This window comes from Aquila chrysaetos, chromosome 3 (genome assembly GCF_900496995.4).
Source record: "Aquila chrysaetos chrysaetos chromosome 3, bAquChr1.4, whole genome shotgun sequence".
Classification (NCBI taxonomy): Eukaryota; Metazoa; Chordata; class Aves; order Accipitriformes; family Accipitridae; genus Aquila; species Aquila chrysaetos.
The window spans coordinates 62,646,107-62,666,031 of record NC_044006.1 but is presented as its reverse complement, the minus strand read 5'-3'; the positions used below and the strand labels follow the sequence as shown (position 1 = coordinate 62,666,031).

The following is a 19,925-nucleotide window of genomic DNA, read 5'->3' as shown; positions in this document are numbered from 1 at the left end:
ACCACTGTCACAATTTTGCAACTGGAATGGATTTTGAAACATAGCAATCAAGTACATTCTGGAGTCAAAAATGGGTCAGTAGCAGAACCAAAACCAGCACCTCAGGCTCAGGTCAGTGCTCTGTCCCATGCTGCTTTCAAAGGACCCTTTTCTTTTTGTCAGTCTGGACCGGCGACTGGCCTCTGGTTGCTTAGCTGAGCCACGGATGGTGAGCATGAGGAAGAAGCAGGCACAGACAACAGCCTGGGCACACAGGGCAACTGATGTACTTTCCATCTTCTGACCAAAGAGGAGGTCACAGGACAGTGAAGTTTTATTAAAACTACATTCCATTTTTACTGCTCTTTTACAACTTTTATTTAAAGGACAGAACGCAAAGGCTTTACACTTTTGCTTTCGCTTTTTTTCATGTGGGAAACTTGCTCTCCTTGAAACTGCTTTGCCATGAACTTGGAAAGAAGGTCTGCAGGGCTGCAGCTGGACTGCTTCTGGTACCTTGGTGGACGGACTCCTTCACAGCTGCCTAGGCTTCTCTACACTGCACAGCTATCTGCACTGCAGGCATCTCACTGATGGATGAGTTTACTCTGCTAAACAAAGATGCATCACAGTTTTTGTGTTTTTCAAATGGATAATAAATGATGTTATAAGGTCACAAACATCAGAGACATCTCTGAGCTTAACAGATGCAAAATTCAATACACCAATCCATTTTGAAGATAAAAATGTTAATAACCGTTTCATAGTCTAAGTAATGAATATAAATTTTCTCCCCCAAACCAGTGACATTTCCTGACTCAAAATTGCTTGGACTTTGCTCTCTATCCAAGCACGGTTTTCTCTTGCTTCACTTAAGGTTCTGGAAATCGAAGTTACTGGCCTTTCACGTGCAGCTGTCACTTATGTGAGTAAACTTGGATTTATTAAAATTCTTTGTTCTACTACTGAAGACAGCAAAATCTTCCCATTTCAACAAATGTCTCACTGGGTTTATTTACCATAGACAAGTAAGATGTTCCTGGAATACGAAAAATGTGAAAAATCTCAAAATAGTTTCAAAAAGGTGTGTTTCATTACCTAAACAGAGCATAGCCAGTTTTACCTGCGAGAAATCCTGAACTACTTGATCAATTCTGTAATGATAATAATTACAAGGCAACATTATTGATGCAATACAAATGGTTATTTTCTTCAAAACAGCTTTCTCGTGTTTACCTCAAGGATACTGCTGAGTTAGGAGCTTACTCCACTTAAAAGTGCAATATTTGGTATACTATACAGTAAAATACAGACAAAGTAAAACAATATATGGGATAAATCCTTTGTATGTATTAATGTTGAGATAATAAGATGGAGAACTATTCAAAACTTAGATATATGAATATCAAATAACTTACATTATGTTCACGTAAAACCCCCCAAATTAACAACTGAAATCCCCTTTTAGGTCGTTAAAGAACAGAACTTTGCTTAAAGAACAGCCTCTAAACTTTGCTTAAACTGCAAAACATTGTAAACATGCATATGTAATACAACTTTCAAGCCTTCATGCTTACATTACTGAAATTATATATATCTGTAATGTTGGTGCTGTATCTTTGGAAAGTTCAACAGCAATATATACATCAACCTTTTCACTAGCTTATTGCTAAATCAAGAAAACAGTTATAGACTTACTTCCTTTAAAAGCAGTCTTATTGAAAGAGAGTGCTAAACTGTATATTAGATAAAGAGAAAAAAAAATACTCACAAAACACAAGGTTCATTTTGAAAACTCAGTTGTTCTACTAACGTTGGTAAATCAATAAACTAATGTAGCAATCCCTTTGTCTGCACACAGTCAAACCTTTTTCACTTACGTGCTCCTTATGTACAATTGAAACTGAATACTGACACTGAAGCAGGAACCGTGTCCAAATAACATCTCATAGAAATCATTTAAAACCATTTTCTAAATTACCAGAATAATGACAGTAAGTCAGACTTGTTGACGCATTTTATTGTGAGATGGGGAGTCTGGTAAAAAACTAGAAAATGACCATGATGTAACAAGGAACTTAAAAATGAAGTTTCAGTTTTGTAACATACATACATGAATACAGGAACAAATTGGCACAAAAATGTTAAACATTGTTCCCAACACTGTTTATAAGATTATTCTAATTTGGCTTACTAAGGAAATGAGAGTTTTATGGTTAGACTAATCTCTTAATAAAACTGCAGAGCATCATGCTATTAGTCACACAGTGAATTTCAAAATTTAAGAGCTTTATATTAAAAACTGGGTAAAGGTAAAATGAATTGATTGCAATTGTAAAATTAATACATTCCCATTTTAATTCTTCTGTTCTACAGTCCAAGGCAAGTATAAATGTTAACATAACACTGTTAAATCAAATCTCAATGCAAGAGAACCGATTGCATCTCTACTTTAAATCTTATCAACTTTCCAAATTTTCATACTAAAATATATTATTGTATTAATACAAACTACAGTATTATACACTACACTGTGTAATAAATAAAGAAATATAAAAATAAGACACATAAATATAAAAGTTTTCTAAAACTAAAAAGGTACATATGTCAGTAAGAAGGGTATTAATACTGCCAGGTTTGAAGACATACAGTACAAAATGTTGCACAGATCTATAAACTAAAAGAAATAAAATAATACTGATAGGTAAAAATCAGCTAACATTGTTAATAAATGGGGTCCATAATAACTAACATTTGAAAATACTTATGAGCCAGATAACATGTCATGTATGTGTCTGAAATTAAAGTAAACCAATAAAGCAATAAAGCAGATTAGAAAATTTCCCTTGTAATTATTGTAGAGAAATTCTGCAAGTCAGGTATTAACCCAAAATACCACCAAATAATTAAATAATGAAATATACCAGTGTTCTTACTTCTCTGATGGCTGAGTGTTTTTTTCCCCATGATTAGTTTAGAAGTTTGATACAAATCAACAAATGCTAGTTATTGTAGGCCACACGTTGGATAAAGGCTGCTTAGAGCCTTTATAATACTGATAAATGGCACTTACAGCACACAGGTCTTGCATAAGGCCAAAGGAGATACAAAGCTTCATATCATATCCTTCATATTGTTACTACATACTCAAAACACAATTACAAACACTGATTTTGACGACTTTGCTGTCCTTACCAGTATTAACACTGTTAGTCCCTGCAATCAGAACTCAACGACAATCTTTTCAACTACATTTTTAATCACATGAGTAAGAAACTTCAGTTCTTCTATCATCTGCTTTCTTAAGGCTAACAATACACTTTAAATGATAATATGCTCTACTACAACATCTAATGTCATAAACTGCTACCTTCCAGGTTGAATTTACAAAGGTAGCCAAGCACTGTTTGCAACTGCATTACAGGTTTCTGCAAAAGGGAATTTTGTAGTGCAGAAGTTCTCACATTTTAAAACATAAGAAAATACTGAAGTGGATTTAGGAAATGTTTTACCATTAAAAAAAAAAATTCATATAAATCTCTCCCAATTGTACAGCTTAAAAATTAATCAACTTAAGAATGAAAATTAATACTGATAAAACAAACAATGCCAGATGCTTGTCTAATAAATCAGGTTTCCTACAACCTGTTAAATCTTTGCTTCCGGAATCACTGTATTTTTCTAATCTGCTTCATGTTATAAACTTGTTCCTAACTTTGAAAACTGTGTGAAAAATTACTAAGTTTGAGGTTCAGGCACACCTGGATTTCTTTTTTTTTTTTTTCTTTTTCTTTTTTTTTTACATATATATTTTTTTACACAGTAGTGAACAGAAATCACAGTATGCAGGCTACTGCGTTTCCATGAAAAGCATGTATAATATAGAACGAACTTCATTACCAATTTTTTTTTTCCTTATAGAAAAAACTATCATTTAAGCTTTATTTGTTTTTTTCTTCCGACACCTGCCCATTATTCTGTATAACTTCTGGTTCTGCATTGCTTGCTTGATTTACAGCTTCATCATTCTTGTTACCTTCAGTTTTCCCTTCTTCTTCTTCTTCTTCTTCTTCTTCATCCTCTACTTCTTGTAGTTTCCTACATTCTTTTTCTTCCTGAAGTCCTTCTACCTCTTTTTCTTCCTCCTCCTCTTCCTCTTTTTCACTCTCTTCCTCTTCTTCCCTGGTTAGACTCTCTCTCTCATCCGAGTCGATCTGCGATGGAGATGCCCTGGCACCAGCATGCTCATTATTGAGGACCTCCTGGCCTGTCTCCTCCTGTTCTGTGCTGTCACGCTCTTCTGCCTCTCTTTTGCAATAGGAGTAGCGATGATTCATGTGTTGAGAGTAAGACCCCGAGTGTGAAAACCGCTTTCCACATTTGTCACATTGGTAGGGTTTTTCCCCAGAATGCAGTCGCATGTGTTCGATCAAATGGTGTTTGTGTTTAAATGCTTTTTTACAGATTCCACACTCATGAGGTCTTTTACCTACAAAATAAAGCACAAACAATTGGACATCTTGTAACTGAAGTTTTAAAAATTTGTACTGTTGTTTTCATCACAAAATGCTGTTGGCGAATGTATTACCAACAATTAATCATTTTATTTAACAAGATGTTCTACTCCACGCATTATCAGCCCGAGTTTCTCACCCGAGCCCAAAGGACGAGGGTGCAAGGGTACATTGTCACAATTACAAGGGTAATTTGTAAGGTTTTTTAGGAAAACTGAACACAGAAGGCCAAACAGATTCTCAGATGTAATTTCTAGCACAAAAAAGTGTGAATATAAGTAATTTAGAAAAGGAGACATTTTTCTTGCAGTAAACATTATTTCGACTCAAAATCATTTTAACTTTTCTATATTTATGGAAATGTTAAATCAACTAAGCTTTGATGTTGGTTTTTGTGTACCAAGTCCTTCTTCCGTGTTATAGGTAAAGGGAAAATCATTCTCAAATCTAGAACCTTCTGGCACAGGTAAGCGTCTTATGAACAAAACTTGCTGACTACACATACATTAACAAGAAAAATCTGCTTTGTTTCACTTAGTTCTCTTTCTGCTCTGTTTTCCAGCTTTCTACTTTGTTGCCTTGTTTTCAGACTCTCTTAGAAACATAGTAGAAGCCTAGTAATGTTATTTTGATTTCAACACTTGAAGTTGCTACGCAAAACAACTTTGAACAGTCTTAGCCCAGACATAAAAGGTAGAGATAATATGACAGCAGTTTTTTTGGTCACGCTATACAGATCATCGACACCTCCATGTCAACTTATGCCAAACAAGCAGCTAGGTGGGTGTTGGTCTCTCTTCCCAAGTAACAAGTGATAGGATGAGAGGAAATGGCCTCAAGTTGCACCACAGGAGGTTTAGATTGGATATTAGGAAGAATTTTTTCACCGAAAGGGTTATCAAGCATTGGAACAGGCTGCCCAGGGAAGTGGTTGTGTGACCATACCTGGAGGTATTTAAAAGACGCGTAGACGTGGTGCTTTGGGACATGGTTTAGTGGTGGACTTGGCAGTGCTAGGTTAACAGTTCGACTTGATGATCTTAAGGGTCTTAAATGATTCTATGATTTTGAACACTGCATTTAATTTAAAAGTAGAATTGAAAGAACAATTGTGTCATGAAAAGGAGGAGTTAAAAGAGTCTCAGGACAGTAAAGGTATGAAAACAGTCTTAACGAATACAACTTGAGAAACTTGATCAAGTGGTAAAGACAAAAGGGAATTTTTAATCTTCTAAATTCTGTATGTGAGATGAAATTAGAACATTAATATGCAGAAATACAAATTTAGGCACCTAACCAATAAAAAAAAGGTTTTTTTAAGACATCACAGAAGAAATAAGAGAGCCACAGTTATTAAAAAAAAGACTAAAGATACCAGAACTGGAGCCAAAAGGAATAACCATGAGAAATTAAAAATAAAAATCAAAGCCAAAAGGGTGTTCTTTTGGGGTTCGACTCCAGGTCTACTGAATGGCTGTTAACTTCAGGTCATTACAAATGTGGCCTAATTTGAAAATCCTTCATACTAGATAGATACACTGCCTTTCATGTAGAGTATCATAGACATACACGATCCTTTATTCTTAATTTATAATTTTAATTTTTAATTTTTCTTAATTTATAACCAGGCAAGGTAAATTAGAAGTAATACATCCTTGATTACAGGCTGTGGCTCGCAGATGACTGTTCATGAGCCAGATGGAAGAAACTCCCCTTTTTCTCTGCAGGGTTTAGGTCTTACAAATTTAAAGAAACATAGAATTGCAGTTCTGTCAAACAAATATACAAAACACAGGTTTCTAAAGAAAGCTGAGCACAGATGATAAGAAGGACTATTACACTTCCCTACACTTTCTGAGAACTGGATTCCAGTTGAGATTATCAGTTATACACTACCAATGAAATAATGATCTGAAACTGCTTTCCCTAGTACATACCTGTGTGTTCATACTTATGTCTCAATAATGAGCTGCTCTTCTGGAATATTTTGTCACATAAATCACATGCATACATCCCATTTTCTGTTTTTCTCATCTTTTTCTTTGGGGGTGTTGAATCAGAATCATTTTGATCTTCTACATTCGATACTCCTTCTGAGCTAGTGTCTTGCCTTTCATCCTTAAGAAAAATTACAAAAAAGATTGAGTTCAATAAAAAAATGCACTGATGCAGCACACAATTTATAAAATGTAAGCTGAAGCTGCACTGTTCTTCTCGTTCAATTCTGTAAACAGCCAAACAAAATTGTTTAGACTTACATAGTCAAAAAGAACTTTCGCTGCATCGCTGTGCTTTGCAGCCCTGCCACCATATAGATGCAGAATTCTCACTGGGACTGACTTTAATCACATCCAAATCTGACTGTTGGCCAGGTCTAAGCTACACTGACACATCATGTTTTAGGGCCCGTATAATAAATGTAATGTTAGGAAGGAGAAGAAGATTACAGACCTATAAAGTACCTCAATAAGTTGGAAGAGCAAATTTGATATCTAACTGCATTTCTCAACTAATGTTTGTCACCCACATTTTGCTACCTCGTGGATTTTATAGAAGTTAAGGCTGTATTTTTTGATGAAGTTTTCACAAGAAGCTATTTAAGTTACCATTTGAATTTGCATATTTGACTACCCTCTTCTTTGTAAAACTACCACAAATACTACTTAACCCAAAATTCGGGGAACTTCAAATGTTTCATTAATAAATAAAGTTTTAAAAATATCATAACTGTTGTCTGTTTCTAAGCATTTCAGGAGCTGAAGCTCACCTGTAAGAAGCACAGTATCTTCTACTGATATCAGCAGTATCACTACACACAGAATTAATTTTATCATATATTATCAAATCTGAATATAAAAACGTACGTTGGCTACCTCAAATGTTGTCTGTCTCATAAGTTTTAACATATAAGCAACCTTGTAACTCTTCAAGGCTCCTCAGTCTCTTGCAATATAGAAGCCTGCATAAAATGCCAAGCAGCCAATTTCTAAGACTTAATTAGGAACACTCAGTCTTTCCATGAGCCACTTCTCTGTTCTTCTCTGTCCCTACCTCAAGGGGTTTCTCTGGAGGATTGCCTCTGATTAGATCACATCTGCATGTACCCAGGGAGGAACAGGGCAGGATACAGGAATGGCAGATAAAGAAGATAAATACCTGCCCAACTCTCAATTGAGAATACGTACGAATTTTGTTTAAAGTGCCATTATGGTGCAGGATGAACTCAGCTACTCCGCAAGCCAAGAAAGCAAAGCGGTGTGAAGGGAGTAGCCAAAAATTCCAATGAGTTTATTTTCTGGATATGGGGAAAGAGGAGATACGGAGCCAGCAAGAAACACAAGCCATGGCCTTACTTTGCTTTTTGATCAGGAGAATTGGACTGTCTTGAAAATACTAAGCACTAATGTCCTAGAAGACATTTCAGAATGACTGAATATGGTGAAGAACTGACTTATCCACACACAGAACTATACAGTTTCTGTCAGTCTGGACTCAAGCTGCCTGAGCTAACGAGCTTTGCAGAGGACTTAACAGTAACATCTACTACCCGTTAACAATCAAGCCAAATAAACCTGATAAATTAAAGTGTAAATATAAGCTACCTTGACAGTTTTCTGTTCGTTAGCATGGATACAGAATAAATACATCACACACAACATACAGGAATACAGGGACCGAAGTACCTGATTTCCATTGGCTTGGGTCTGTTTTGGTGGTGTTTCTTGAACTGCAGGACTAACTGTAGTAGAGTATGTATAAGCCACCTGTGGAATCAAAATGGTTTGCTTATTGGCAGCGAGAGCTCTCAAGCATGGAACGCTGTTCTGGTCAGCAATGGCAACAATTGTAGGTAACTGAGCAGTGACTGTAGGTATAGCAATATTTATGGGATTGGCACTTGGTGGGATTACATTTACAATAGGATCAGAGTCTGTAATATTGTTGTCCTTTTGTGGTTCTTTTTTTGCACAAGTTAAGTTCAAAGGTTCTTCTTGGACAGAATAAACACTGTTCTGGTAAACACTAGTTATGGTAGATCTTTCCAACAGTTCTCCATGTTGCTTTGGTAGCGAAAGGTCAAGAGGTTCAATTTGTGGCTCTTCTTGTACACCCTCTGCTGTGTACGTATAACCCTGTGAATTTCTTGATGAAGAAAGGTTTAGTGGCGATGGGGATGGCGTGCTACTGCGTGAACCATTCAGAGTTGATCCCCCTGGTAAAGTCTGAGATTTTGTTGTATTGACAGGATTTTGTGAGTTATTTGTGCTGTTCTGGGGTTCGCTTACATTTGTAGTTGCTGCTTGATCATCATTATCTGCAGGACTGCTTAATTTAACTTGTTCAGGAGAAGATGGTCCAGAAGACTGCACAGAAATTTGTCCAGCTTGCATTTTTTCAAACCACTTTTTTACCACATCCAGTGGTAGGTTTACTGAATCTGCTATTTTTGAGAGCTCTTCTGCGCTTGGTTGTGCATTTAATGCATAATACGCTTTTAGGAGCGATAAAAGGTTCTTTAAAGGTGGCTGACCAGGAGATAAGTTGTTCTCCCCAGTTTCTGATGGGACAGGGGAATCGGGCTTCTCAGCTTCTGTTCCACTGGGCTGAGGAAGCTGAGGAGGATTTTTCGTTTCATAGTGCTTTAATTCTTGAAGTGCATTAAGATCTCCTGGACAGTCATCACAAAGAAGACAAGTGCTATCGTTGGTCTCTCCTTCAAAGTTCTTCTCTTTCTCAGACTTCACCGTAAGATCTTCCGGTAATTTTTCATTTTTGCAACTATTTGTAGGAACAGTGTTTTCTTTTTTTAGATTTTGTGGAACAACCTGAAGTTGACTTGGCTGCTCCAAGCTGTAGTTGATGATAATTTTGGTTGTCCCATCTTGGTCAACCAAAGGAAGACTGATAGCTGAAATGAGGGAATGGCCAGCTTGTTGTATAGATGCATTGTTGATTGTTTCTTGTTCTTTGGATGCAAGATTGGCATGATTGTTTTCCAATACTTGCCTTATTACGTTACCATCCACTGCCACTTTAAGTACGTTTTGAATGTCACTTAAGTTGATGCTTATGGGAGACACCAGACCTACTGTTGGTAGAACAACAGCTTGCACCACACCCTGAGGAGAACTGGTTGCCTGCAATGGGCTACCACCACTAAAAACCCCATTCTGCAAAGGGGTCGAACAATTAATTCCTGAAGCAACCACTATGGGCTTGAATTCATAATCCACAGGTTCAGTTTTAATTTGGTTAACAGGAAGTTGCTCTTGCAAGGGTTTATTTTCTATCTTTTGTCGTATCTGTGGTCTTGCTGGGCTACCTGGTGATGCAGAAAGGGAAGGGGACGAGCACTGAGATGTCTTGAGCCCTGACCGGGCTCGACCATTCACGGGCATCAAACCAATACACTTCTTACTGCTTATGTGTGAACTGTATGAACCAGAATGGGAAAAACGTTTCTTGCAGTTTGGGCACTCATATGGCTTCTCTCCTAAAGATAAAAAAAAAAAAAAAAAAAAAAAAAAAAAAAGAAGAAGAAGAAAAGAGGCATATGCAACAGTTTACTAGGTTACAGCGTAACTTCCTCAAGCAATAGTAAGTAGAAAAGAATACATCAAAATGACCTCTCAAACAGTCCTAGGGAAAAAAAAAAAAATCTTATACAGTGAATTGAACAGTAAGAGTAATTATGTCATCTATAGCTCTGATCCTAGGGTCCTTTAACAAGTTTGTGATCAGCTAGTAGATATAGGATGGAGCCCACATGATCATGATACGTTTCAGTATTTCGCAGTAACTGTCTACATATTATATAAATGAGTCTATATGATACTTGCAGATTTCATTAAACTCCATTCACTAATTTCAGAAGCTGCATAAACTACTTCAGAATGGAAAAGAATTAGAATATGATTAACTACAGAAAAAAAGCCATAAATGCAAATCATAATTGAATAAGGAGCTATGCACATTTTATTGCAGCAAACTCAATTACAATATATCCATATCTTCCTACAATACTCATCAGCTGAAAACCAGGCAAAGTTTAAGTAAAGGGAAACCAGACACATATAGAAGACAGATGTATATTTGCGTTCAGAGATGAATATCAGGTTAAACTGCCAGGAAGAGGCAAGCAACTATGCAGTCGTCGCACCCCTAGTAAGAGTTGGCTTTTCAGGGCATCTGTTCTACAGAGGAAAAGGAAAGAGCCAAAACAGCAGGCTTGCTTCAGATTGAAAAGTACGTTGACTGAGGCTTTTCCACTCACAGGCACAGTGCCACTACCCTCTGGAAATGAAATGAAGATGATGTTTGCTGAGGGAGGACTTCTAAGTGAGGTGCACTTCATTGCTCATGGCCGAGCAACTGATAAGAAAGGAAAAGATGGCCTAAAAACTTGTTTTCAGACTTTCTGTCAATGGCTAAATCTGGGTTAAAGACAGAAATTGAGAATCTCTTTTGAGTGACCACATTTAACTTATTGTTATATTATATACTGAAATATATTATTATATATTACATTTCTTATAAATTGGAACTTTTCTTATAAATTGAAACTGTTGTGATAGTATAACACAATCCTAGACCTGTGTCCTAGGCTATTTTAATATGACTAGTCTTGAATGATGAAAATCACAGCCATAGTAGGAAGCATAGTTCTTATGTCCCGATTATTATCACTTAAAATTTTCTAGCAAGGCTCATAACATGCTGAATGATCTGCAAACATTGAGATAAAACAGACAAGTGAAAAAGGACCAGAAGGATGCCCCCATTTCTTCTGCCACAAGTGAAGTTTTCCTTAACTGTCAGAGCTTAAGCTGCAACTGTAAATCCTCTTGAGTTATTCGACATATTTCCTGCACACAGCTGAAGGCTGCCATCAGTGCTTACAGAGTCCCAGAGGGAAAAAAAAATAATAAAGGAAAACAGTAGTATTTTAAACTTAGACTTACAAGACTGATATCACATCAAAGTTATAAAGAGTAGAAATGGCAACATTACTACATAATTCAATGCTTGGTTTATTTACCACTGTGGATTCGTAGGTGCTCCTTTAAGTGATGTTTATATTTAAAAGCTTTTCCACATTCAGTGCACTTGAATTTTCGATTACCACTGGACTGCGACACATGTCTCTGTGAGAAAGAATTCATAATTATTGCATAGGACAGCATGTTGGAAAAACATCTTCTATTTTTACATTGTAACAGAGAAAATGCAATACAAAACTGAACAGAATCAATCATAATTTTAAGAGACTGAAGGTGGTATGCGTTATGCATGAAAAAGAAACAAATTAGAAGTCAGGTTAAAACTGAGCCATGTGTATCTTCTGAATAAATCTGGTACAGTAAAAAGAAAAAAAAAAAAAAAACCAACCCAAAATATATTTGCCCCTTCTCCTAACTTCAGATGAAGCTTGCACTGACATGTTATGTGAGTAAGAAGTTCCAGGATGCATGCTAATGCTACTTGTGAAAGCAAAAAAAACCAAGAAAAAACCCAAGCCCACCACCCACAGAATATGTCATACAGGATAGAGAAACATTAAAGCATATAAAAGCCTGTTTAAAGTTTAATCAGTTGACTTGATTTTTCCATTTACATGCTTCCAGCGCTTACTGTTGGCCTTGGATTCCTCTATGTAATGGTGCCACAGGATTGCTCAAGAGAAGATGGCTCAGTGACAACAAAGGCACTCTCAGTCACAATTAATTCTCAAAATAAATGCAAAAAACTAAATTAAAATAAATAACAATATGGAGGGATTTCCCAGGTACACAACATCAAGCCTCTTCACTATTTGCACTGAAGTTCTGATTATTTTTGTTATATTTCGCGTTGTGACAGGATTTATTCTTAAGCTTCAAATTATTTTATCTTTGTTGTTATACTAGTCTAAAAAAAGCAAAAGCTAAGAAAGAAGTATAAATACATGTAGTTTATGTGATAAGCATATGCAAGATATAGAATTTTATCACAAACTGTATAAATTGAGAAATGTGTATTTTTAAAGACAAAAATCACATACGTTTTAGAAGTCAGAGCAGCTTAATTACCAACATGAAATGGAGGAATTAGAAATCTTTCTGTTCAAACAAATTCTTTATTTAAAAAAACAGCAGCTCCTTTTTAAGTAGAGCTCACTTTGCAAAAAGATACTCTACGACCATTTGGATGCAGCTGCAGATTTTTGGTAACGGGGGCAAGTATTTTCATAAACTCATTAATAGAGCTATTCAGGTACTCTGGGGAAACAGCCTGCCTACAGGCAGCTACCACGCACGGCTGGCGGGCACTAACTTCCTCTGGTGTGAAACCGTGGCGGGCAGCTCCTACACCTAATTCTGGTCCACTGCGGCGGGCGGCACTGGGAGCAGACGCTCGCCGAGTGCGGAGGCTACTCCCCGAGTGCAGACAGGGCGACCGGGGGCTGAGATCTGCGCTGGAGAAGCGGGGATGAATAAAAAGGCAGGGTGATGTTCCTGTTCTGATTTATGCCTTTAGATCTGAAGAACCCGCAGCCGTGCAGTTTGCTGGATGAAAGTCCGAGCACTCTGCTATGAGATATGCTGTCCAAATTATCAACCCTCCCCGCTCTACACCCTGTCCTCCTTTATATGATACAGATGCTAACAGAAGACAAATTGAAACAAGATAATCTAAACCGCTTCCAAGTACTCTAATTTGACAGTTCCCTTGGGTAAGCATTTGGTTAAGCTGCAGTTTTCACCTCTCAGCAGATACTGCTCCCACCCTCCTCGGGGTGGGCTCCTTCCCACCTCCTCCCAGGCTTTGCAGCAAGGTCTCCGCTCTGACTTATCCCGATTAGCACTTGACCCTTATTCCTGGGTTTGTCAGCTGTCTTTTGCTAGTCCACATGGCTTTTCAGCTTTGTTTAACTAAGGCCCTTGAAGATGATGTTCTAGATGATTGTGCCTGACTCGCTGCATTTCACTTTAATGATCCAGCTTCACTGAGTCTAGAGGACCGTGTCAGGATTTACTTAAGCCTGCAGAGAATCAGTTACTACTGTTTGACTTGAGATTATACAAGTTAAAGGATCTCAGCACATATACAGCTACTGCAGATGTTGGACTACATAAATATTCATACCAAATATTAGTGCATGTATTCAATCTGTCAGAAATGTTTCTGCTCCAGTCTTTAAAATTCAATGTTCTGCTTCCAAGGCATGGAAGCCCACATTTCTCTTATCAAATTTTTAATGAGTTTTCTTGTTTTCTTGGTCATAGCTATAACCTGCGTTGAACTCTCTGCTAAGCAGTGTTTCCATCTACTTTGCCTTACCTTCTTACATTTGTAATTCTTTATTCAGCTTTCTTGCTGTCTGTCCTATACTCATCTTTTTTACAAATCTGAAACATCCTCAGAGTTACTCTCCAGGCTCTTTAAAACTAGCTGAGAATCATAACTCTTCTCTAAAGTACCATCTTTGATACTCTTTCACCTTCATTTTCTCAGATTCAAATGTTTTTCCCCCTTTCAGTACTGCTAAATCCACATTTTTAGTGCTAAATCCACAATTTTTTTGTGCCTCTGATGTGTGATATATTTTTGATGCACCATACATAACTGCTGGTTTCTGCTCATTAAAGAATTAACCACAGCATTCAAAGAAAACTCCTCTGCATTCCTTAAAGGACTGAAAGAAGAAACATTAAGGTCCGTAACTAGCCACTAATACGTCCCTGCATCAAACATTTACTTTGCTTAGGACTAAAGTCCACTCTTTTCATACCAGACAACCAAAACTTATTAATGGGAATCTTCAAAAGTTATCTGGAAGACAGGAATTACAGGTACATCAGGGTTTTTTCACAGATTGTTTGACCATGGTCTTCAAGAGCGGCCATTTCTCAGCGGTGTCCACAGCAATATGAAATTTTCACAGACTACCTACGGGTGCTTTGTAAATTGATGAGAAGAAAAAGAACACACGTATGAGAAGCACTTGTTCACACTTCAACATCTTTTTTGGTGCTTCACATGTGAAAGCAGATGATGCGTACGCAGCACCACCTCAGACCAACCGTTAGTGGCGTAGGAGCAGCCAGGGGAGCCGCGAGGGACGCCGGGGATGGGGAGGAGGGAGGGATGAAGGAGGAGGTGCAGGATGGCTCTCTGCTCTCCACTGGAGCAGAAGTAGCTGCAGTTGGGCACATTTCCCCCTTCCTCAGAGGGAGGCACAGTGCGCACACACCTCTTCCCCTGCCTTCACTAGATATTATCTTTGCTTGTTGCTTCCTTGTACAGAGCAACTACAAAATGGTCACATGCCGGACATTAACCAGCTAACAAAGTTATCCAAATAATCTACTTTCACGTGAAGTCCTTTCAGAATAAGACATTAAGTTTTGAAGAGGCATCTGTTTAAGATCCACAACCAGGAAGTCTATACTTTACTATGGAAAAAAGTTAATTTTCCATTACACAAATGATTTAACCACATACATGCACATGAAGCTGATTCTGAAGACATGACAACTTTGTGACAATAACATAAACAAATACATGTTTTAAATTTACCAAGTATCTGAACTATTGTAGTTTTGATTCTGGCTATGGCTCTAGAGAAAAAATACACTTAAACTGGTATAATATTGAGTTCCAGATACTTAACAGAAACAACATTTATCAAATGCAATTGTGCCTTCAAAAGTATAAACCCATTAAAATATATCTGCAGAAACACAATTTAAGCTTCCCTTTGTAGCAATTCTTCTGAGATTGTTTACTCGCTTGGTATTTTTTGTCTTTTCATTCAGCCTACATGCAAATATAGGAGAGGCTTCTAGCCCCTCCAACTACTTTATTCTTCTGCTTTTAGGCTTCTAGCTGGAAAAACTGAAAATAAACGTGGTAGCTCACAAGAAAGCATTATACAAAAAGCATTCATAGATTTTATAGTTAGAAATATAAGATGTATACAAGATGACAGTCACTTTAAAGTGGAAGCCAAGCCAATAAGAAAGCAAGGCAGAAATTAATTGTTCATGGGAAATATATTTGAATAAATAAGAACTGCCATGCCAGAATACACTGGTGAGGTTATTCCAAACCGTGTGAGACAATAAAATCCCTGTAGCAGGATGGCCAATACTTCTTGTAACAATTTTTCCTATTTAATTTACCCATGAAAGTAAACATTCAGGTATAAAAATGTATAAAAAATTTTTAAGCCTGTTAAATTCTTGGACTTGGTGATACTTTGTAGAATGGAGGTTAATATGCAATGTGTAAAAAAGCATCTCCTTTACTCTGTTACAGCCTTTCAGTTTAATGAAAGATCTGTTGGTTTGGAGCTGCAAGAAATATTGAAGTACCTTTCCCTTTACATTCTTTTCACTATTTACTGTTTTGCATCTTTCTGTGATGTTTCTCTCCTGTTTCTTCTCTGGAGAGTATCAATCTTTTTAGTCTGTCCTTAGAAGGGAACATCTCCAAGCCTCTCTCTACAACCTGGTGGTGGAAAATCTGTATCTTTTTTCCTTGGCCAATTCCTGACTGTTTCAGTGAGTTTCAGTCAGTTCCTGAGCCTCGGAGTGCCTCTGATAAGCTATGGAAGCATGTAATTGGGGATGGATGATAGGAAATTGTAGGGGTAAAAGAAGAAAAGAAAAAAAAGGGAGGGGGGAACAGAATCTCAGATGGCTAAATCATGGAAGGCATTTCAGGGAGCCGTGCCCTCAGGTCAACCCATGAACCAGAGAAAACAAGCTCAGAATATCTTTAGCCCTTTTTGTTGCTTAATTTAGTACTAAAGTGTTGTATTTTATGCACAAATTTTTTCTATATTGTCTTATAGCATGGATTGCATTTAAAAACTGTATCTCACAGTTCAAGCAAATGAATCAACACAGTGGTTTGTTTCTTAAGGGCAAAAACGGGTACAGCAAATTTTGAATTAGCCAAACAGGATTTATGACAGGAAAATGCGTTTCACTAAAGATTTGAAATTAGACTTGAGTCACAATTTTTATGTAGTGTTAGCCAACGAACAGACAAAACCTAATTACCTATAAATGCAACAAAGCACTTCCAAAAACTAAAATTTAAACCCAACCACACTGCCTAGATGAATGAAAATACAGGAATTCAGATCTCATCCTTTGACAGCTATGGAAGAAGTCTGACTTCAGTAGCAAGTTTAAGTGTGTGCTCTGGGACTGGGACTTCAGCATGTAGATAATCTGATGCAAACAGCTTACTTGCTCTGTACATTTTTGCTCACATAACACATCACAGCGTTGTTACAGAGGATGCTAAATCCTTAATTCAGATGCCACTTACTTGATCTCTTCCTGATTTGTGTGATGTCATGTGGCGGTCGAGCTGCGTTCTGTATGCAAACGTGTAACTGCACAAGGAGCAACTAAAGTTATCTTCATTTTTTTCATGGCGATATTTAATGTGTTCCTTCAGAGAGGTAAAACGCTTGTACCCTCGATCACAATATGGGCAAGTAAGCAGTTGGGAAAATGCATCGGGTGTTCCTACACAGGAAAGACAATACACCATATTTAAACAAATCTAAGTTCCAAACTTATTACCATCAACAAACATGCTTTACATTTACATATATTACTGTAAGAAAACATGCAGTTGGTAGACGCTCCATCTATTTTAGAAAAGGACTAATGATAATTTTTTTTTTTTCCACAGGTATTATGTTACTAACTACAATATGGTATGGTTGCCCCAGTGTTCGCTGGAGAGAGTCAGCACAATACAATTACCCAAAACACCTCGCAGTGAGTCTGCTGGACTTCCCAATACAGCAGTAGAGCTTCTATGTGTGTATTTCTGTTTAAAAAGTGTTCTGAAAATTGTGAAACATGGTTTAAGATCTAGTAATCTTTGTAGATCTGGTTAGTTCAATCACAGACAATCCTCAAATCCTGTTTACAAATTTAAGTCTATCACCGAAACATCTAATAGTCATCCTGTTTTCAGCTCCTAAGGAATAAATAATGTTTGCAAGCTGCAGAGAATATTTTTTTCTTTCTCTTTACCTAACACAGAATTGTAAGTGAAAAGAGAACTGAAAAAAAATTAGTAGAAACGTGGCTTATAATTCTTATATCTGGACCTGCTGGAGCAAGTCCAGAGGAGGGCCACAAAAAGGATCAGAGGGAAGGAACACCTCTTCTATGAGGAAAGGCTGAGAGAGTTGGAGCTGTTCAGCCTGAAGAAGAGAAGGCTCCAGGGAGACCTTGTAGCGGCCTTCCAGTACCTAAAGGGGCCTTATAAGAAAGATGGGGACAGACTTCTTAACAGGGTCTGTAGTGATAGGACATGGGGTAGTGGTTTTAAACTAAAAGAGGGTAGATTTAGACTAGATATAAGGAAGAAATTTTTTACAATGAGGGTGGTGAAACACTGGCACAGGTTGCCCAGAGAGGTGGTAGATGCCCCATCCCTGGGAACATTCAAAGTCAGGTTGGACGGGGCTCTGAGCAACCTGATCTAGTTGAAGATGTCCCTGCTCACTGCAGGGGGTTGGACTAGATGACCTTTAAAGGTGCCTTCCAACCCAAACCATTCTATGGTTCTGTGATACACAGATATGTACCTGTTAGTAGGACATACTGTCAGCAGGACAGAAAGGAGAGAGGACATACTGTCTGAGTGACAGAAAGGAGAGAGATCAAATGTGAGGCCATAAATATGACTCTAAGGTGATCTACGGAATCTATGCTGCTGGCTTTCATGAAGTTACTTCTATATCAGTACAGGACAAAGTGAAATCAGATTGAAGCTGAATATTAATTTCACAAGTCTACTTCTGAGAAGTCACCATTTATGGAGTTTTAACTCCATCTCTTCTTATCAGCATATATTATCCCCCATATATAGTAACTTATTCTATCCTTGAAAAATTAATTTTTAAAGGATTGAAAAAAAAAATCTTTCTTTATAAATTGATAAAAGTGTGTTTAAATAAATGTAGAGTTTGTTGTATTTGATCAAACTATCAATTTATAAGGTGTGGTATCTTCCAATGACCATGCTACTCTTCCATGCTTCAAGGGAAATGGGAAGAAAATTTTGCAAGGATGCACTTATGCACTGTTCTGAGTGAAAGCAGGAGAGGAAGGTGGAAGGTCTTTCCTGATTATCATTTTATGCTCTGAAGCACAAGGGGCAAATTTGTAAGCACTGTCATTTTAAGTTGCAGAACTATAAGCATTATTAATACCCATAAAATTAACCAGTACTTTAGAAAGTACTTCTGAATTATTTATCTTCATGACCTCTTCCAGCAGTTATCACCATAGATTGATTATATGCTCTATAAAGTAGCAATTTCGTTCTGTTTGTGTGGAATTTACTGACTTTATTTTTACTAAATGTACCATTGTTCTTGCAACAGTGAAAAGGAAAAGAAGAGTCAGACCAGTTTTCTTTATTACTAAAAACCACCTTCTCTGTCATATAGGTTCTTTTACACTTGTTATGGCAACAGGCAAGGTAACACTCATATTGCACTGGTTTTTGTGTTGTTCTACCCCTTTCTGCTTTTCCTGGATCAGCCAGGTTGTCCAAAAATGAACCTCTCCCCACATGTGTAGTCACAGTATGCTTCCCTTCAATTCTCTTTTTTCCATCTACAATTCAATTCACCTGACATAAAGAATATTCCATTTCAGCACAAATACAACTCAGTGGAAATATCAGAAACACGTTAACTTAAATTCTGTTTCCAATGGAGCAAATGGTGAAGTGGCAATGGTTTCCCAAAGCCACTGATGACTCTAATTCTCTGTCACTTCTCTTGTTCAGTCCCCCAGTTTGGAAGCAGGTATCTTTAGCAAATATCACTACATTTTTTGGCATTTTCTGTTCCAAATTATTACAACGTTTAACATCATTGTTCAGCACCGTGATTTTCAGAATACTTCATTGTGAACTTATTGGGCTAGGTCTAATATAAATTATTAAAACAAATGTGTATTTTTAATGATTACATGGAAATCATATTGCAAGGCTGTAGAACTAACTTGACAATCTGTGCCACTGCAAACACAGATTGAAATCTTAAATTATAATTTTTAAGATGCTACTGTTGAGCATATATCTTGCTTGAATTTTGCAAAACTTGTAAAGTAAACCACAAAATATTAGTAATTCATGTCCTATTTCTGTATATAAATAGGCATGTACACAGTTTAAATTTCTCAAATATTTTAATTCACTTTTTTGCTAAAATCTCTAATACCATAAAATCTCTGGAAGAGCAGAACAAAATTGTTAGCATTACCCCTTTCACTGCTCTGCCTTAGATACCAGTACAGTAATACAGTTCCAATGACATTTTAAGTTCAATTATGTACATCTTTTTTAAATGACTGGAACACAAACACTCCTAACCCTTTATGTAGGATGTTACTTTCTTTT

The 19,925-nt window shown here is 37.1% G+C and overlaps 1 protein-coding gene across 2 annotated transcripts in view; it reads right to left on the bottom strand.

Moving 5' to 3' along the window:
• Positions 1-1,978: 1,978 nt before the first annotated feature.
• ZEB1 (zinc finger E-box binding homeobox 1) overlaps positions 1,979-19,925 on the bottom strand; it is a 126,034-nt gene continuing 108,087 nt past the window's right edge. For both annotated transcript variants that reach the window (XM_030007634.2, XM_041122110.1), the window contains exons 5-9: positions 16,818-17,020; positions 11,533-11,638; positions 8,177-9,987; positions 6,431-6,611; positions 1,979-4,468 (exon numbers count right to left, since the gene is read on the bottom strand). In XM_030007634.2, the coding sequence (XP_029863494.1) occupies positions 3,921-4,468; positions 6,431-6,611; positions 8,177-9,987; positions 11,533-11,638; positions 16,818-17,020 (2,849 nt within the window). In that variant the 3' untranslated portion in view covers positions 1,979-3,920. The remainder of the gene's footprint in view (positions 4,469-6,430; positions 6,612-8,176; positions 9,988-11,532; positions 11,639-16,817; positions 17,021-19,925) is intronic.